This window comes from Rhinolophus sinicus, chromosome 7 (assembly GCF_057876585.1).
Source record: "Rhinolophus sinicus isolate RSI-liver-muscle chromosome 7, RSI-T2T, whole genome shotgun sequence".
Taxonomy (NCBI): Eukaryota; Metazoa; Chordata; class Mammalia; order Chiroptera; family Rhinolophidae; genus Rhinolophus; species Rhinolophus sinicus.
Genome location: NC_142507.1, coordinates 2,196,526 through 2,217,518, shown reverse-complemented (window position 1 = coordinate 2,217,518; position 20,993 = coordinate 2,196,526). Strand labels below are relative to the sequence as shown.

The window sequence follows — 20,993 nt, the reverse complement described above, 5'->3', positions numbered from 1 at the left end:
GTGACTGACTCAGTGATACTCTCTTCTCCGGTATCTGAAACATCTGTGCATTGTGTGTTACTACTGTGCTAGAACTTGGGATAAAAGTTGTGTTTGATTAGTTCAGGGGAGAGTGTCTTTCACACCGTCGATAAATAAGGGACCGACCAAGTTAAACTTTAGTATCATTTATATATAATGAATTAACCAAATAAAGCAGAAAAAGTATTTCCTTAGCATGAGCATGGAGTCCTTCTTCAAGCTCACGTCCACCCCAAGGAGTAGATGGTGTCAAGTTTAAAAGTAAGATGAGACAGAAGATTAGAATCAGATTTTAAGACTTTGACTAATTTTTTTAAATGTCTGTCTAATATTAGGGTGACGCTGTGTTTGCCGTATTAATGATAAAGAGAGTTAAACTTTAAAAACCCTTAAACTGTAAAAAAGTTTTCACTTACTCATTAAGCTCAGCTGTATCGTTAGCAAGAATTATAACCCATAAAAGTTCTTCCTCATATCCGTCAAATTCATAAAAGTGATTCATATTATTCAGAGCATTGCAAAAATTGAACAGAGAAAGATTAACACTCTTATCTTTATGTTCAACGTTTGGGGGAAGGAGGGGCCTCGCTTTTTACGTATATTCAGTTGCCTTCCCTCCACGCCCTCAGTGTCGTGAATCTGAGTCAGTAGATACGGTTGATGGAATGGGCGCTGTCGCAGCCCAGGGCTTTGCAGGTACAAAGCATCCAGCACCCACAGTCGCACTTGGATACTGTTTGTAATGCCTCAGATGTACAAACACTGAGGCTACACTCCTAGCTTTAGAATAAGAACCGATTAGATTGTCCTTCCCCTGAAGCTGTGTTTTCCTTGTAACACGGCACCCTTGGTCAGAACCAATTCCTGCTCTGATTTGCTCTGTGATGGCCCAGGTCCCCTCTCTCCCCTCTTCCTCGTCTTCCTCTTCCTTTCTCTCTTCCTCTCACCACTGCAGACCTGGCATTGAGCACAGTTGCCAGCCCATAGTAAGCTCTTAGGAATTGTTGACTGAATGAGTGATCGACCGGAGAGTAACTTGGTGTGTGTGTTCTCAGAGCACAAAACACCCAGGCTTCAGGAAGGTTCTCTGGGCTCCATAAAGAATTCCGGCCCCAGCGCCTGGGAACGCCCATGTCTTCACTCCCTCTCTCTCATGGTCTAACCCTGGCAGATCTGTGCTCTTTGCGTAGATTCCAGGCAAACCACAGGGGTGCTGTTCACCTAGCTTTCCTTCCGAGGACATGTGTCACACAGTGGGTAGGCCGTCACTCCATCACGTTCACTGGTCCTAGGAATATGCCCGTTAGGGATTTCCAGGGCACGTCAGTAGCAGCCTTGCACACTGAAGTATGTGGGGGAGTGCTTCTCCAGGTGAGGTCTCCTTCTTATTTCATGTCAGTATTGTTAATTGACCCAGGCACTCTCCTTGGTCCTGGGGACCAAAAGGAAAAGACCGATCTGCCTTAAAGGACTCTGTGTCCCAGTGGGATAGACAGGAAGTGCCTGAACCACTGTGGTGACTTTTTAATTAAATTTGTTTTCCTGATTTCATTGCCATCCGTGCTCATTATTCAAGGCAGCCAACTATAGAGTAGTTTCAGAAAATGTGTGGGGCTGGCAAATGACTAACAATGTTAAAAGTCAAAGGCAATAGAAAAGCATGTATCTTTCTTTCCACTTTCACAGCGTCGTTGGGCTTTGCAGCGTATAGCAGGTGACAGCAATAAATTGTTTTAAAAAGTCCTGAATGAAATGATAAATGGACTCCATGTATGTAGTGAGATTTTGGAGCAACAATCACTTGTTTTCAGACTTCACATGGAGACAATAATATTGATTTACTCATCGAGGCTGGAAAATGAGGTGAATAACTTGACACTTGAAAACACTAAGTCACTCATGAAAAATACCTTGCTGCCACTGTTCATTTTATACACAGTTTTGCTGTTTTGCTATAGACTATTTCAAAGTCACTGTTACGTTAACCTTGATATTTGACTCATTTTGCCCAGCCTGCGTACAGCGCTCCTCTGAGAGGATGGTCTCCACAATTAGACATTTGCTGACCGTAGCCCCAGGTTGGGTATTTTAGTGGAAACTCCCAAATGTGGAGCCAGCTGTGTGGAGTGAAAGCAAGCTTCGCTGCTTAACCAAGCAGAGCTATGCTAATCTGGCCTTAAACCCAGGATTGTGAGCAGGCTTTCCACAGATCAGCCATGATTCTGGGGCCTGTCCCTGACGGTGTGTGTTTGGGGACCACGGGCTTTCTCCTGAGCCAGCTTGTTTGTGTCTCTTCCCAAACTCAGTGCCGCACGGGTTACTCCAGGTCTCCAACCTGCTCTTTAGCTCTGAAGGGAAGACTTCTTGGCTCAGCTCATGTCTTATTGTGCAACAGCAAGGACAACAGAGACGTCGATGTCATCTGGAACCTTCCACCCGTGCTGCGTGGAGTCACTTAGTGACAGGGCCTCTGAAGTTAGTTTACCTGGGAGACGTCTTTGAAACTTTGTCTAGAGACACATCAGATATTTTCTTCATTCGTTCATCAAATACATACCGTGCATCTCCTTCATGACAGTCTGTGCTAGGTGACGGGTACAGCAGGGACACAAGCCAGCTCTGCCCTCATGGACATTGTACAGGGGGAGAACCAACGACATGATTCTGTTTGCAACAGGGTCACAGAAGAACACCTTTAGAGTCTGGTGTGTGAGTGGTTCTCTCTTTTTCTTCTTTTTTTTTTCCTCACTCTTTAGTAGGCTTTTAAAATAGCTATATTTATTGTGAAGAAATCTGGATCCAAATGAATCTAAAAGAAGCCCCAACCATTCAACCTTCCAAGATGTTTTATTATGTATGCTCCCAATTTTCTTCCTCGTGCACTTTTGAGAATTGTAGAAGTTCAGGAACACCCCGTCCAATGTCCTATTAAAAATAGACAAACACAAATATAGACAAGAAAGCCAAAGCCCACAGAGGCTTAAGTGAGTTTTGGAAGACCACAGAATTTAGTGGCTGAGCTGGGATTATTCCCATCTCTGCTGATCCAACCAGGACACCAGCTCTTAGTCCCCGCTGTCCAGCTTCAGTTCTGGGAAAAATGAGTCCAGCTGTGCTGGTGGATACCGACAGCGGTCTGGATCTTCCCTTCTTCGACAGTATAGCTCGGAGGGGTGTGCTGTGGGAAATATATTCTTTGCCTTTTCTTTCTTGCTGCTTGTAGAAAAGTGCATGTGAAACCTCTTACCACCTTTTCCTTCCTATGTAAGGTGGGTCATTCATGACAAATTGTGAATGTATATATATAATCTCTGAAGAGCAGGGCAATTTAAATCAAACCACTGTTAAGACTGCACCTCACCAGTCCAACACTTACTCCTGTTGGGCGTTGGTGGGAGATGAATCTTGCTGGCCGTGTGTGTGCGTGTGTGTGTGTGTGTTGCACACCCACTGCTTCCTCACCTCCCATGTCCTCCAAAGCCTGCCCAATAAAGACTACTTTGGACGAGATACTTTAGGACCACGTTTCCTATTAAGAAGCTTTTCTACTACATCCCTAAGATGTGATTCTGTTGCCGTAGTTTTAGAGATCATATTTGTTGACCGTGTGCGGGGCAGACGGGAGCGCTTTGTGTTCAGTTTTTCTTGTTTTCACAGCGGCATTGGGAGGAGGTGGTGTTATTACGTTGAGCTTGGCGACAGGAAAGCTGAGGCTTCATTCAGTTAGGGGGTCGGTGTAAGACCAGGGTTGGTGAAGAGAGAGTGAGCCCAGGTCTAGGAATGCTGACGGCTGTTTTCTAGCCAGATGCTGGCTGCTCTGCGGAGCCCAGGACGGACCCCGCACATCACGTCCTGTTTCACACAGGGTGCCATCCTCCTTTAAGCAGAGGAGAGCTTGTCTCCAAGAACTCCTGACTTCTGAGTTCTCCAGCTTTCTAGCCAGTGTGCCTGTGGTGATTCCCCAGCTGTTCCACGCAGATCTGTGTGATGGGGCCTCTCACCTTTGAAAATGTTCATGTTTGCTCCTTACACACCTAAACATTGGATTCCTGTGAGCAAGCTCAACCACACGCTTGTAAAACTTCCTTGGAGGACCTGACGTGTAGAGTGACTCGGCGAGGCGCTGTGGGTGGGGCAGCACGCGTGATCATGTTTTCTGCTAACGATCTACAATGTGTCCGTATTTAGTTCTGCGTGGGGGTCCGCTCACTGGAACCTACAGGCTGCGACAGTTCCACCTGCACTGGGGGGCCGCTGATGACCACGGCTCTGAGCACATGGTGGACGGCGTGAGGTATGCGGCCGAGGTAAGCCAGCAGGCGGGATCCCTGGCTCGGAGCTGTCCTCGCTGGTGGGAGGGAAAACATAGATGACATCTTCCTGGAGCCCAAACGGGTCCCGAGCCAGTTAGGTGTCACAGTGTATGACACTGCTTTCGTCATCCGTATGAGACTATTGTTATCCGGGGAACAGCTACAGAAGTGGCCCCGCTGAGCCTTGACGCGACCGTAAGCGGGAGGGTTATATGCCCACTGTGCCAGGGAGCCAGCCGGGCACTTGGAGACTAAGGCAGCTGAGACCCTCGGGAGGGTACAGACGGGTTTGAACCAGGTCTGCCTGACACTGAATTACAAACTCTTTCTACAATACCTGTCATGTTTCTGAAAGGCCACCTCAGTCGGTCTGGTCTGAACAGTCCCCATGTTTGCTTCTAGAGTTTTGTGCTCTAAACCTACCATACCCCACATCTCGGAAGCGCTGTGGGCATGAGACACAGGCTTTGGGTCACTGCCTTGTCACTTCTCACAGCAGCTCAGGAAAACTGGTCCGTTGTTTTATGGTTACACTTTCAGCAGACTTGAATGTAGACGCTCAGAGAGGGTTCCTGCTAGCTGGCCTGTGGCTTCCTGACAAGGACGCTCAGATCCTGAAACGTGCCAGAGCCTCGCCGTCCTGACTCGCAAGTGGATGTTCCTCCTTGCAGTGGGCAGAGTTTCGACGGGAACCGTTATTTAATATGTATTTCAGGCTGGTTCTCGTTTCGTTTGTCACTTGACCCCGAATGCCTGCCTCCTTCATTCCCTCTTTAAGAATTCGCTGAGCTCCCGCCAGGTCCTCAGTCTTTGCTCAGCTTACTCCTTCTCGTCCCGAAGGGACAAAGGACAGTTCGGGGGTGCTTCTCTGTGGAGGAGCAAAGGGAAGGGACAGCAGTGGTCCTGCCTGGAATCGTGCGTGGGGACTAGGGGTGGGAACGAGCCTCGCACACTGGAAGGAGAGAACGGCCAGTGTGATCAGAGCCCGGGCCCCACACGGGGAGTTGCTGGAGGCCCCGGTGGGAGAGGCTGGCGGCCGGGGAGTCCTGGTAGGACTGTGAACTTGCCTGGAGGTGCAGTGGGAAGCGCTGACTGGCTTTGAATTGGAAAGGGGCTGTTGTTTCATTTGAAAACACCATTCAGGCTACAACTGGAGAATAGATTGGAGTGAAGTGGAGTAGATAACGGGGGTCAGTGAGGAGGCTTTGGGAGGTTCCAGGTAACAGAGGATGGGCGTTTGGAGAGCTGGTGGGAGGTGCAGCCTCCGTGGGGTTTGCTGGCGGCTTGGGCTTGAGGCTGAGGGAGGGGAAGGGGCTGTGTTTCTGGGTTGAGGTAGGAATGCTGCTGGAGAGAGAGCAAGTCCAGCCTGTTCGAGGTAGACAGGGACAAGTGGCAGGTGGTAAGTTCTTCGGTAAAGTGATAGCACATGATCCGAGAGTTACTGGGTGGTGAGGAAGGGCCTGTTCGAGATGATACGTGACTTGAGCCTGAATGACTAGAAGAAGCCACCACGAGAAAGTCTGGAGAGAGCTTCCCAGCAGGTGGGAAGAGCAAGTCCAGATGCCCATGGAGGAACGAGACTGGCCTGTTCCAGGTGACAGGTGTGGGCGTTAGGAGTGGGAGTCATGACAGAGGGGAAGTTAGAAGCCACGTCCTAGGGACGCAGCCGGGGCCACACCCCATGTGGGGCCCGGCGATCGGTTCCGAGCCCGTCCTTAATGCAGGGGGAGGAAGACAGTTGGAGGTTCTGAGCGGGGTGACGACGTGCCCGCCGTGCTGTGGATATTATGAGCGACAACTAGCTGCTGGTGGGGAAGAGGTCGGGTGAATGCGAAAGCCGGGACACAAGTTAGAAGGTTCTGGAAGTGGCTGACCTGGGCAGTGCTGGTTTTTCCAGCCACTTTTGTCCCTAACCTCAGGACTGTCATCACCTTATGATCTCTTAAAAAAAATTTTAAAAACGAAGAAAAAAGAAATGACAGGAAAAAAAACATTGAAAGTTACATAACAATTTAATTTGGGGGCCAAATCTGATGATGTATGACAAGAGAGAGAGAAAAGTGATCTAAATCTTAACAAGATGTGTGCATATACAAAACGTACACTAATAGTCCGCTCCGTATTGGGAACTTTATCTGGTTACAGTCTATGCCACATTTTAGTATGTGTATTAAAAGTGTAGGTGATGTAAACCTATGATTTCAAAATTAACAGCAATTTGGGACATACTCAGCATATTTTATGTGTGAGTGGATGCAGTTTTAAATGCTGAAGTTGAGTAATATTATTCAGCCATCGTTTTCCAGTGACGAAGAATCTTATCTCCACTTTTGCAGTGGCTGCAATCACTTCTTGACATTCAGCTCAAATCACTGCATCTGTCATTGGTAGTCAGGAAAGGTGACTGTCGTTTCTTTGTTTGAGTTTTAGTTCAAATACAAGTGCTAATAAAAGTGATATCAGTTCCTCAGAAGCTGCCGCTGCCAGTTAAACAGGGTGTGTGGCTGAGAGAAGGCCGTGTTTAAAGCAAGCAAAAGTTTTCTCTTGCTCTGGTTTCCCATCATACTTCAAACAGTTGTTTTTTAACCAGCAGAAGGATATATAGCGTCTGTAGTGTCACAGTGGTTTCAGTTGTGGTTGTGACGTGAAGTCATTTCACATCTCTCTGTGGCTGTGGTGTCACCTCTCCCTAAGGGAAGTGGTGAGTTGGCAGGGAGCCATGTGAATCGACTTTAACGTCCTTTTCAGCCCCTCCCTGTGGAACATCTGCATCTCCTGTGGGCTGAGCAAAGTCTGTTTCATCATGCAGTGCTGTCAGGTTTCGTTCCTCCCCGACTGTGTCACACCTGCATAGTTAGGGAGGAACACGGCGACCACGGCCGTCTGGAGCCCACCATCTTGCGCAGTGTTGGTCGGCGGTGCCCTGGTTTGTAGTTTTACAGTTCACGGTTTATGGTCATCCTTCTTTATCCAGAAATGCCCCCATACTATTGCCTGTAAGATGCAGTTGTGTTCAAAGGATGGGATAAAAATGTGTTTCAATGGACGAAACCGTCTGTGTATCAGTCAGCGAGAAAGGTGATTGTGCATGAAACCCTTCACACAGGTTTCCTCCCTGAGGGACTAAGGGGGTCACTTGAAGATCTTACCTGAAGCCAGTGCCTCACATAGCACGGCCTCCTTGGCTGTGGTCTTGGCCCAGCCATTCGGTACGTCACGTTGCCCTGTAGCTCCCAGCTCAGTTTGTTCTTCCCTTCACCAGGAACGAAGACCCTCCGGGGTGGTTTTCTGCATGACTGTTATTCTACAGCCTCGTCCAGTTGTCTGTATGTTTGGGACACTGCACTGTTGATGATGGCAGGACGTTTGGGACACCTTTGGGTTTTGCAGAAGGCCAAAAACCAGGTCCTTAGAGAATGGTGGCTGGAGATTTTTAGGGCTAGAGGGCCATGACGGGGGTGCTCCAGAACCTTCTAAGCAGCCATTATGCCTCAACATAGCTGGGCACGGACTAGTGAGTGGCGTGGGCCTTCCCTTCCTATACCGTAGTTTTTGGACTAAAGAGGCAGTTTCTGTCCCGGATTCTGGCAACGAACATGTTACACATTAAAGTACGCAGTGCCAGCACATCTATTAGGTTGGTGCAAAAGTAATTGTGGTTTTTGCAATTATTTTTAACCTTTTAAACCGCAATTATTTTTGTGCCAACCTAATACATACATGCTTTACTCACACTGAGGGTTTTGAGAGTGTTTGGAAAAAGAGCGTTTGCCTTACGTGTGTCCCTCCTTTTCAGCTCCACGTCGTTCATTGGAATTCAGACAAATACCCCAGCTTCGTGGAGGCAGCTCATGAGCCCGACGGACTGGCTGTCCTGGGAGTATTTTTACAGGTCAGGACCCACTGGGTTCATTTGAAATAAGGAATCAGCCATGTTGGGTAGAGTTTCAGTCACGGAGCAGACACTCCACCGTCTTAATAACAAACTGGTTCTAGGTTTGACGCTTTCCTTTGGGAACAAACGTTAAACATTTGCATGTTCATGGTTTTCACAAGGGCCCAGAATGCCCCAGGAGCACTGTTGTCTCTTGTCCCCTGGTCGTTCTCCCTGAAGAGCAGCAGCAGCTGAAATAACAACTGAGGCCCTGAGAAGGGAGTCTGTATTCTCAGCTCTTCCCAGTTACGCAATATTTACAGATACGAGGCAGAGTCAAGTTTAACTTCCTGAAGCTTCAGGCATGAGTTGGACCACAATGGTTTGGTGTCCTACATGAAGCGGCCTTTTTTTTAGTCTTGCCTTCACATGTGGCGAGGCAGGTATCGCTGTCATCACACCTGTGGGTGGGTGGGGCCGCTCAGCTCCCACTGCGACCACATTCCGGGAGGGTGTGCACCTTTGTTTTGCCACCCATTCCACTAAGGAAAAAAGCTACCGGCACTATTCTGAAGATTTCTGCTCAGTGTTAGATTGCCTTAAGGCAGACCTCAAATCATTTTAGGCTGAGAGTGGGAGCTGTTTCCCTCTCATGTTCACAATAGTTTGGATCTAGGCTCTGACGGTCTCATCTGGCTTAATAACGCAGGTATTCTGGAAGCATCCTAAGCAAGGTTTCTTTCACAAAACCTGTATCTTAAACATTCCTGAAGCTAAAGAAATGGGAAGCTATCGCTCCTGGTTTGGGGATCAAGCTGCCCTGTAATGTTATCTTGTTCAGATTCCTCAGGCATGATAAGGCCCGAGGAACAGAGCTGCATTGTGGGACAATCACTGTTTGTTCTGGGCTGGCATAGGTCTTTGGTTTGTGTTTTTTTTTGTTTTGTTTTGTTTTTTGTTTTTTTAAAAAAAGAATTTTAAAACAGTGACGGAAATGGGGTGATTCAGACCTGATCTGGAACAGTAATCATTTCTTTTGAAATTTCATGTTTTCAGGTTGGTGAACTTAATCCTCAACTGCAAAAGATTACTGACATTTTGGATTCCATTAAAGAAAAGGTAAAATTAATCCTGGTTTACTAATGACTCAGACATTCCTGGTTTTTCCCGAGTTCTCTTGCCATCTTTTGCAAGCGGAGGCCTGAGACATAGCATGTCCTCCCGTGTGTGGAGTGGGTTTCAAGGACCTTCACCAATGGAGCAGAAGTAACTGGTTACCACTTATCTCCTGAAAATTGGGAGTTGTCTTCCATTACCTGAAATGATCACTGACACATCTATTTATGCATAATTAGTTTCTGTTATTGGAGTTTCGCAGAATAAGCCTTCAGTGGCAATGCATTTTAAAGACCACTTATATGAAAACAAATCTCGTGATTCTTAAAGAAATCTAAGCGATGTCCTACTTCCTATAAAAGTTTTAGATTAAGGCAGATACGTTTTTAGAAATACACAAAGCAGGTACTAAATCATTCCATGAATGAATACAGTCCAGTGAAGAAATATTTCGTGGGATTTATGTTTTCTTCGAAGTCTGTGTAGAGCTTTCTGAACGTGATTTGTGGCATTCTCTTTTCTTCCCCAGGGGAAACAAACTCGATTCACGAATTTTGACCCATTGTCTCTGCTTCCTCCGTCGTGGGATTACTGGACGTACCCTGGTTCTCTGACAGTCCCACCTCTTCTTGAAAGCGTCACATGGATCGTTTTAAAACAACCTATAAATATCAGCTCTCAGCAGGTACGTCACTCCCTCCGGGTTGGTCCTGATAGCTTAGAGAAAACTGGGCTGAATCTTTTTTATTTTTATGTATTTACTTTTAACGGGCGAAAACCAAATGTTTAATATGTGTGCGTGGGGAATTCACATAAGCATGAAAGTTCCAAAGACAGTGAGGCAACATTGGGCATAGATGATAATTTTGAACAAAGGAGAAAGTGGGGGGAATGTGAATTTCAGAAGTGAGAATGTGCGATTTTCAGCTAGTTTAGGAAGAGCTGAATCTTTAAAAAAAAACACAAACAAACAACAAAACAACCGTGCCCTTAATTTCTGCTGTTTCCCCTTCATTAGTCAGGTGTGTGGTTGGCCCAGAGGAGACACAGGTCCCTTTCTTAGTTGACCTTGTAGGACTAGACGATCTCTTCCCCACGGCTTCGAAATGTAACGTGCATGTAGTCACTCATGGAAGTGAAGTCCCCATCGCCGTTTGCTTCTGTTTCGTTCTGTCTGAGCTATAAACGGCTGGGCCACACATGGGAAAATCAGGAACCAGGCTGCATCAAGATGGGCCTTCCCCTGTTTCCTCAGTCCTACGTGTGCTGCTCCTACAGATCTCACGTTCAGAAAGTGGCAGCCCTGAGAAACGCGCTGCCTGCCGAGGTTACCACCTCTGTCTGTCAGCTTTGGGCTTTGGTGGGGCTGCCTGAGGGGCTTTCAGTTTCTTTGCTAGAGGCTGTGGGTGGCCCCTGTGCTCTTCTCAGAAGTCAGTTGGTTCCCCACTCATTGTTCTGATTTGTGGTTGGAGAGCTTCCCGCAGGGCCAGGCTGTCTGCAGGCTCAGGCTGTTTGCCCAGAAGCTCTGCTCAGAGCCAGGAACGCTGTGACTGGATATTGTGACAGGCGCTCGGTGTGTGTTCTGGGATGCAGTGCTTACTCAGTTTGGTTTGGTTTCCCTTTGAATCAGGTGTTGTGAAAATCTTAGCAAGAACACAGTCTAATAATTTTTGCAGCTACTAAAGCCTTTATGTTCTGGGCGGGCCCGTCTGCTTCGTTCTTTGTTTTCCCCCCAGTGAGAGACTAGAGTGGGTTCCCGTGTACCAAGGTCATGTCAGGGAGCGTTTCCCCTTGTTCTGCGGAACACGTGCCACCTCTGTTGACCTTGTCCTTACGATGAAAGCCAAATCATAACCCGGGGCATACTGATTAAATTTTTGTAAAGGTCTGGTTACAAATCCAGAGGTTGGCTGACATGAAAAGGCCTGTGGATTTTTTTCCATCACAAATGAGGTGAGTTGTGTCATGAGAACAATGACTTGTCACTGAGTCAGTGGCTTTTTAGGGGAGTTCCTTTTCTCCCCTCCATGTGCGAAAGTGTTTGCAACGGTTGTTACATGTTAGAGTAATAGTACGAGTTAATACATTATAACGAGGAAGTAGCAATAAGTGCGTCATGTTTTTCCTCCTAGTTCAAGGATATCTGTGTTCCATAAAACCACTTGGAAGAGAACTGTTTAAAAATTTGCCTGTGATTTGGATGAGAATATATCAAACTATGTGTTAGTGCCTTAAAACGCATGACATTAACCTAATCCAAAATATCTCCCTGTAATTCTAGGAATTATGACTGCCTCGCTGTGCAGTCACTACCTTATCTTATCTGAGGCTCAATTTATTAATATTAATTATTAATGTGGGTTTTGGGGTTTTTTTGTGCAGGAGAGTATATAAAATACTAGCTGTATTTTAAAGCTTTAGTGTGATTGGTAATTCACTTTGAAGCATCCCCTTAAATCTACTGTAGCAGGAACACTTGGAGACATTTTCATTTTAAACCAGAATGAAATGATAATGAATGGTAATCTACATTATTATAATATGATGTGATGGTGATTTTTAAGAGTTAAAGAATGAAGCAAAAGATATTTTAAAAGTCTAATCCCAGTCTAACCATGAGAAAAGCATCAGACAAAGCCCAAGTGAGGGGCATTTTGCAAAATACCTAATCACTACCCACCAAACTGTCAAGGTGATCAAAAACCTTGGTAAGTCTGAGATGCTGTCAAATGCTCAAGGAGACGTGACTACTAAGTGAAAGGCCGTTTCCTGGGGTGATCCTGGAGCAGAGAAAGACAGTAGGGAAAAACAAAGGAAATCTGAGTGAAGAATGGATTTCAGTTAGTGATAACATATCAATATTTGCTCATTAGTGGTAACAGATGGACCACACTAGTGTAAGATGCCTGTAGTAGAGGAAGCTGAGTGTGGGGTGCTCAGGAACTGTTTGTACTAACTTTGCAATAATTCTGCAAACCTGAAAATCTTGTAAAATAAAAAGTTTATTTAAAAAAATTCAAAACACAAGAGGGTTGATAAGATTATTCAGTTGCTTAGCTCTTTCATGCAAAGTGAAATGAAAGCATCTTTTGTGTGTACCACCAACTTCAGAGTTGTTTTCCAAAAGATGGTTTTTAATCTCAGTTTTGGCAGCTCTTTATTTTTGAAGTCGCTGGAAAACGTCAGTCTTATTTATTTTCCAATCCCACCCTATAATGTCACTAGCTGTGAAGATTAAATCCTCTTTTTAGTAAGTCGGTGCCAATTTTTTTTTCTACTGCCATTTCTTGCCAAGTCACTGTTTGACCGAAAGGGTAAATCAGATGGTTTTCATTTTCTTTTTCTTGATTTAAGTCCATTTTTCTCCCCAGAGTCACTTACTGAAATGCTTGATTTAACTGCCAGGCCAGATATACTATTTCTGATGCTTTGGGTTACAGATCTGTCATTGTCTTTGGAAGGCTGACTGTTTCTTGCCAAGTATCTCTGGGTTATCCTGAATTATCTAAAAGGGCTTACTCATCTGCTGAAACTCAGTGTGCAGAATACTTGGCTTTCGTGCTATGCTCTTTTTGAAATTCCATTTTTTTCCTTTCTTATGAAATTGCATACAATAAAATTCATGAATTTTGGTGAACAGTTGATGATTTGGGTTATCGTGTATAACCGTACAACACAGAAGGAAACCAACTACTGCCGCTAGAATCAAGATGGACAATAGATCCCCGGCCGACACGGGGTCCTCATGCCCCTTTGCACTCTCCATTCTTCTCACCCACGGCCCCGGGCAGCCACTGAGATGCTGTCGCTCGAATTTTGCCTTTTCTAGGATTTTTATTTCAGTGGAATAGTACACTATAAGACTTCTGTGTTTGACTTCTTTTGCTCAGCCTAATGTTTTTAAGATTCACCCATTTTATGTATGTATTGTTACTGAGTAATATTCTGTTGCACGGATATACCACTGTTTAAAAAGACCTTATTTACTAATTGATGGGCATGTGGGTGGCTTCTAATTTTGAGCTGTTAGGAACATAGTTATCCATATTTGAGTGTTAGGAATAGCTGCCATACACACTTTTGTGTGGACACATTTTCATATATTGTGACAGTGCCTAGGACTTTCGTTATTTCTAGTTTTCTGCTGAGTGTTTACCTTATTCTGCTGAGGTTTCTCGGGCGTTAAAAAGACGCTTTGTTTAACTTCACATAACCCTCAATCGTTACAGAAGCCACTTTAAAATCCTTGTAACTTCCAAATTTGGTTCATCTTGCATCTGATTCTGTTGATGTTTCTTTCTTGGAGAATGTGTCCCATTTTCTTGATTCTTTGTATGTTGACATGTTTTTAATTGTATTCTAGATGCTATAAACATTACATTGTGAAGATTCTGGATTCTGTTATTTTTCTCTGATGAGTATTGTTTCCTTGGTGTTAGCAGGTAACTTTCTTGCCTGGACTCGAACTGCAAATTCTCTTTCTTGTGCAGCATCTCTGGTCTCAGTTCAGAGATGTTCGTGTGTGATTCTTGGGTACCGAGTTTGGGGATCCCCTCTCTGGCTTTTTCTGTCCCAGGTGAGCTGTGGTTCCAGGTGAAAAACTGGAGCGACAAACCTGACCTGTACAGGTCCCGTCTCCGCTTCACGTGACCGTGAATGCTCCCCGCCCCCTTCCCTGTCCCCAGTACCTGTAGCCAGCTGTGTTTGTATTATGTCTGCTTTTAGAGTTGTTGTCTGCAGGGTCTCGGTCCAGCATATCTGGAAGCAAAACTCTAATATCCTTTTCTCATAGTAAAATTTTGTAGTTTGTAATTCGTGATGATTAACAATCTAAACATGTTTTCCTCTACTTCTGCATCTTTAGACTATTTGTGAAACGAGGAAATAAGTCATTCACTTGAACGTTAATTTTGACTCAATCCATAGAACTGTATCATTTGTTTTGAAATTGAAGGTCTAAGCTGTAGGAGAGACTGTGCAAGCCAATTCTAGAATCGTTTAAAAATTGCCACTTCTCGCGAGGCCTAGGCAAGAGACAAAGTGTTACGAGTGGCCCTTGTCCTCCAGTGATGTATAATCTAACAGAGGGGGTAAAATAAATGCATGGAAGCTGTAATGTGGCTGCAGGAGAACCTACGGTCTAAGGGAGCTTTGGAAGGAGAGAGACTAGTTTTCATTGGAGAAATCAGAAAAAGACTTCTTGAAGGAGCTGACACGTGGGCTGGTCAAGAGAGGGAGACGGGTTGGCGGCAACCAAGGACAGGAGCTTCAAGACGGAAGGGCACAAGTGAAGGCAGGAAAGGGAAGTACAGAGTATGTGGTGACCCAGTACCCGTGGTACAAGAGCCGCCCAAGGAAGCGTGCCCAGATGTGGGTCCCTGGGCCTTATCAGAAATTCCCATTCAGAAGCTCTGCGGTAGGTAGGGCCCAGGGACCAGAATTTTTAAGAAGCACCCAATCAGCGTCTCTTCATTCAGAATCTCGGGGCCTGCCCTTCCCAGAAGTGGCTGAGAGTGGAGCAGTGTGTGGAGCTGACAGGAGAGCATCTAGAAAGGAGTGGTGGACCGAGCGGGGTGTCGCTCAGAAGCCACACTAACAAGTTTGTTGGGGGGCCTTTCTAGGGTTAGAAATGTTACATATTACAGAGATCTATTTTCCAGTGTTTGCACCTGGGATGAAATGATCCTTGGAATTCGCAGACAAATAATTCAGGTTGGACAGGATGGGAGGTGGGGACACAGAATGGGTGAGAGTCAGGATGAAATGAACTCGGCTATGTGTCGATGACTGCTGAAGCTGGTGGTGGGTTCAAATTGGTTTGTTATTCTATCTTTGTGTATGTTTGGAGGTTTCCATAACAAAAAGGAAATAAAAAGAGATTGGGGAAAATGGCAAGACAAAGTTAGAGATGCACTGGAGCGTGTGGTTAGTTCATGAATTATTTGAAGCTCCCTGGCCATCCCTCACGTTCTTCATCTTTCCATGGGGACGATCGTATACTGCTGATCGTAATGGGGCTGCCTTAGGGGGAAACTGAGATCATGTAGCACAAAGCCCCTCGCCCAGTGCCTGGCCCCCCATGTCCCATAGGAGACGACCTGTTTTATGATTTCTCAACTTTGGCAGGCAGTGGCGTGCTACTGGAGACATTTGAGCACCAGAGTGACATAATGAAAGCTGTTTACAAAACACTGGAAAAGAGTGATTCTGCTTACTGGGATTACTACTCAAGAAAATCTCAGGATTAGAGCCAAAGAAAACAGCAAAGCAGGTCCCAGCCACCTGGGCTTCCAGGCTGACTTGGGAGACCCCTGCCCGTAGCTGGGTGGGTGCTGAGTCAGCCCTAGTGACAGAGGGACAGATTCTCTGCCTGAACACAGCCAGTGGCTGGTGAGGCGAGAACACTGGGGGTGCAGCAGGCTGTGCATTGTGAGGCCAGGGCAGTGGCAGAGGACACCGCAGCTGGAGAAGCAAACCCGAGTGGGGACTGGCACGTGTGAGGTCTGCCTCCCTGGGCTCAGTGACTGGGAGGAAGCTTGGAGCCATGAAGGGAAGAAGGGAAGGGGCTCCATGACACATCAGGATGGGTTGAGGGAGTCTTGCTGAAATGAGCAGGCTGGTCAGAGAAATCTCTAGAGTGAGTTCCAGCTGTAGACCCAGGAGGCTAAGGTGTTGCAGAGGCAGGGGGCAACAGGGGGTAGAGGGATCAATAAAGCGAGATCTCCAGGGGACCCCCTCAGGGCTGGGTGTCTTCCCTGTGGTCCCAGAGCTTAGAGGGTTGACATGTCCAGAGAATCACCTCAGTCTCCTCTGGCTTTAGCTACAATGACCTGGTCTAGTGAACCGGGAGTGGTAGCACGCTGGAAATCTTTGTCTTCCCTTCCCCATATCTATGCCCCTTTGAAAGACATCGAAGCATCACTTGTGGAATTTCAGGGCTGCTCGTCCATCTCCACAGAGCGTGGGTGTAAGCTGCTGCCTGTTGGCTCTGACGGACCCCCCAGACCCCCAACCCCCAGCCTGTGCGGGAAGCAGAGCAGCTTCGTGGTGGTGATGGAGTCCCGATGGCCGTGTCGCAATCTGAATTCCCGTGGCTCTGCTCTTAAGGGACCAGCAAAGTTTAGAGAATGCAGGCTGTCATTCCCAAAAATTTAAGAATTTTGTCCTCACTCAAAACAGCAGAACAAACACCAAAAAACTTACTCGTGTTAATAGGCTATATAGTTTGGGTGAATGTTTTTGAGACAGTCGAATTATACCAGTAATTTACTCGATCTTTATTTTACTACTGTAGACTTGCGCTAAATCTTATTAATATTAAATCCCCACGGAATTGCTAAATAATTTAGAAAACACACTTACAACAGAAAACTTTTTAGCAATGAAAAATCATGACATGTATTTATATTTATTGACATGCAAAGATGTCTAATACATATTATATATATACATATATATACACATTTACCTATTTAAAAAATAAGGTTTCAAAAGAGATGCATAATTGAGCTCATTTTTGCAATAAAATATCTCAAGTGTATGTGTGTATGTTTATATACAGAATAATATCTGGAAGGCTATACGCTATAATATTAATAGTGCTTATACGTTGTGGTATAATCACTAGTATTTTCCGTTTTCTTCTTAGTACTTTAGTATTGTCTGAAGTTTGCAGGATAGGTATTTGTTGTAATAAGAAAAATTAAGCCATGTAGATGAAGACATACAGAAATATGTCTGTACGACTTAAATTGTATTGGAACGTTATCAGAGGTTGATGACCTTGGGCTTTTTCCATGGGTGGTTGTTTACCAGGTACAAGTACGGTGAGAACAAGAGCATTTCTAGCTAAAGGAAGGCAATCAGAATTCTGCAGGCTGCACACCACGTGGCTCCCAGGAGACTCGGGCCGTGTGATATCGGGGTGCTTGTGCATGGTCAGTGTGCTTCCAGGAGCCGGACGACCCCTACTGAGGTGATCAAACCCAACGCTTCCTTTCCTAGTTGAGGAAACTGAGGACTGGAGACAGTGGGTGATTTGGCCCAGGTCACATGGTGGGTCGTGGCAGAACCAGGAACGAGACCTCATTCTGGAAGCCAGCGTTCCATTGTGCCTGTGTAGGCGACGTTCTCTGATTTTTACAAACTATACTCTTTAAACCACACTCCAAATGTTTCCTCTCATTATTTTGCTCTTCAAACACTTAGTTGTCGCAGCCGTAGGTATTTGTATAGTGGTGAGAACTGAGCAAAGGAGCTGCTTTACTACGTGTGACCCATAACTTAGGAAAATCGCAGTGCAATATTTTTAGTTTCCTGTAGAGGGAAGGTGATACGCTTGTCAGCGTCCTACCCAGGGCGCTTCGTAAACGCTGACATGACTCTGTGTGTTGAGACGTGGTCTTCCCCTTTCTTCGACAGCTGGCCACCTTCCGCACGCTGCTCTGTACAGCCGAGGGCGAAGCTGCCGCCTTTCTGCTGAGCAACCATCGTCCTCCACAGCCTCTGAAGGGCCGAAGAGTGAGAGCCTCTTTCCATTAAAAGTTGTCACCAGCAGACCCCTTCCCCCCAACATGTCTGCGGAGAGGGGCAACACCAAACCGAATGCAAGAATCTCTTCTTACAGTTCTTCCTTAGAATTCCAGCTTGCGGTACCGTTTTGCTCTCAGCTTCAGCACCACAAAGAAAACTGGATCTCTGTCATCACACCGACTGGACTCCTGTGTCTCAGCTTTGCACTCACGGGCAGTCGGGCAGTAAACAGCATTTGCTCTGCATCAAAACCCGTGAAATTCGTCTGCTTCCCTCCGTCTGCTTCCCTCTGTGGGCAGGCATGACGCCATCACAAACCTCAGAACATAGTAAACACGCTCCCCTGTCGTCGGGACTGAGTCAGTCACGTCTCTCTGTGGTGTTTGGTGAGAAAACTAAACCCCTTTCTAGAAGGATACAACTGTGATACCTTTTCTAATCAAGTGACTCTGCTTCATGTCTTGATATCATTGCCGGTTATAAAAAGTTGACCATGTTTCCTTTCAAAGCACAGCTTTGTCTTGATTATGCTGCTGACTCTCCTTCCCGATGCCTTTGATCGAATGAGCCAGGGGGGTGAGAGGAGGGGGTACTGCTCACAAAAGCCCCCGCAGTTTCGGCGAGAACATCCTCGGGTTAGAAATGGCTACTTAAGCTCCAATGAATTGTGCCGTGTGTTACCCTCACGTAACGTCAATGATAAACTGGCTAATGATCGATCAGACGTGCTCCTCACCAATTTATGGCACTAACGTGGCTTGAAACCCACAGACCACAAGGTCTAGCAGAGCGGCCCACGGGCATGCGGAAGGGTCGCCTACTTCTGCCCTGTGTTGGCAGCAGAGCAGGGAGCAGCCCCGGGCAGGTCAGTGTTCTGCCGACTGGGGGGAAGTTATTTGAGCCTCCTATGAACATACGAGCTGCCCACAAATCCACCCATTTCCACGGCAAAGCTTGTCTCCTCTTTACACTTGTCCCTCGGTGTCTTAGGTCATGTTGTGAGGTGGCTCTCGATATTCCCTTTAACCTATTCCTCTGGCATGTTTTGGTTCTGTTTTTGGTGAAGAAGGATGGGACGGGGGTCCTTTTGCTTTTTCTGGTACAAGAAGTGTCTCTAAGTGTTAACTTAGTAACCACCTTTAAGACTTGGCCACGTGTTAACACGCCTGCCAACTTCTAGTGAAGTGTAACTGAGGTTCCTTGATTGTGAGGGTTTGTTTCAGACACCTCTCTTCCTCTGGATGGAGAGTTTAAGAATTGAATTATCCTGTGATAGTTTTCTTGACAGGATAACTGAGTATCAGGAAATTGTGTAACAGTGCTGCATATAATTGCATAAGATGAGCTTCCAAAGACTGAAGCGGATACTTTGGTCATTTTCACTTTCTCCTCACAAGATACAGCTTCAGGCCTCGCAGGAGATTGGCACGTAGTAAATAGTTAATGAACTGAGTCTGTAAAAAAATTAGCTTTGGTAATTCTCCTGCCACTTGTGATCAAATGTACTATAAGTTAACGTTACAAGTAAGATGGAAGTTATCTCTTAAAAATTGTTTCTTCTTAAATGCATACTTACCAAATCTACCTGTGTGACCAGAAGTTGTAATGGCTTTAAAAACACCAGTGTTGCAATGGGAAGGTGTGCTTTCCATTACACATTGGACTCCGGGAGACTAAAAACTTGTCCACAGCCCTGATTTCCTTGAAGATTGCTAATTTATTTCTCTCTTGGAGGCAAAGGTCTAAGTGTGTGTTAACGTGTTATCTGTTGAGAAGATTAAGGAGCTGTAAGTACCAGTATCTCTTTTGCTTCCCACAACACGGGTTGGATGTATGTTTGTTAAGCATTTTGTATTTTAATTTAAATTGGATTCAACCACAATAAAGAAAATGAGACAAGTGTTGAACCGTATCAGGGACTTGTATATGCGAGACACAGGATGAGATGGCGTTTTCACACTTCTTCTTTAGCAAATGATTTCAAACTCACCGCAAAAACCATTTTTGTCCTGACTCATCTGAGGGTCCTGCACACTTGCAGGTCTGTGTCCCACAAGGCAGGACGTTGCCCTACGTGACCGTGGCACAGCTCACACAGCGGGATTGCCATCGCCTTATTCCCACTCACCCCTCTCGAGAGCGACTCGCTCAGTCAGGGGTCACATTTCCTTCAGGGACGCACCACCCCTCCGTCTTTCTTTGCTTTTCATGACCTCACCCTTGTGAAGATGATAGGCCAGCGATGCCATTGAAGGTCCCTCAGTTTGGATTTGTTCCACATCCTTGAGATCGGGGCGGGGTTATGCACGGTCGGCCGGGCCATCGGAACAAAGGCTGTGCTGAGGCTGCGTCCTTCCCACTGTGTCCTTGCAGGACACGGACGTGTGTGGCGTTCAGCTTTCTCTTCTTCTGCGACAAATCAGCCTTTTCCCTAGTCGGCCCATCCATTCTTTGGACATGTCAACACATCCACTCCAATAGGACTTTCACATCTAAAGGCCATTCTATTCTGCCCCTTAAGGGAAGTTTTCATGTGCCTGCTCTCATCCATAATGTCCAGATTATAAAGCCCAACTCTTAGAGCTTGTTGGCTGGTGTATAGAATTTTAAACCATTATTATTATTATTATTATTATTATTATTATTATTATTCTCAAGTTTGATTGGGAAGGTCCCAGGATAGTCCCCACAGAGTGGAAATGACATTGTTCCTGTCTACTTACTGAATGGATAAAAAAGAAGACAAAGAAAATAAGAAAGCATACCTGTTTCGTCGTTTCATCCTGTTTTATTTTCATGGGCATTTTCTTCTAGGGAAGCTTCGCTTTTGATACAGATGAGAAGCAGAGGACAAAATCAGGGCTACAGATGCAATGGGGGCGTTGACAGCGATGAACGGGAGTCAGACTAGTCACCATCCCTGGCTAAGTAGAGGTGTTGCAGGTGTAGAAAGACTTTGGATGACACTTTTCAGGGTTGTTACATAATAAAAAGTTTTGGGATTTCTGAAACTCCTGCAGCCCTGATCCCAAGGGTCCCCCCCAGCAGAGCCCTTTCTCTTGGTGTGGGGACCATGCTGTGTAAGGTTTCTCCATCTGCCAGTTGGACACCCTGACGTCAGGCAGTGAGACAACAAT

At 45.9% G+C, this 20,993-nt stretch overlaps 1 protein-coding gene across 2 annotated transcripts in view; it reads left to right on the top strand.

Moving 5' to 3' along the window:
• The window catches only part of LOC109444706 (carbonic anhydrase 13), a 29,238-nt gene extending 9,475 nt beyond the window's left edge, over nucleotides 1-19,763 (top strand). For both annotated transcript variants that reach the window (XM_019726267.3, XM_019726268.3), the window contains exons 3-7: nucleotides 4,210-4,328; nucleotides 8,131-8,226; nucleotides 9,265-9,327; nucleotides 9,854-10,009; nucleotides 17,746-19,763. In XM_019726267.3, coding sequence (XP_019581826.1) covers nucleotides 4,210-4,328; nucleotides 8,131-8,226; nucleotides 9,265-9,327; nucleotides 9,854-10,009; nucleotides 17,746-17,865 — 554 coding nt within the window. In that variant the 3' untranslated portion in view covers nucleotides 17,866-19,763. The remainder of the gene's footprint in view (nucleotides 1-4,209; nucleotides 4,329-8,130; nucleotides 8,227-9,264; nucleotides 9,328-9,853; nucleotides 10,010-17,745) is intronic.
• The last annotated feature ends 1,230 nt before the right edge of the window (nucleotides 19,764-20,993 follow it).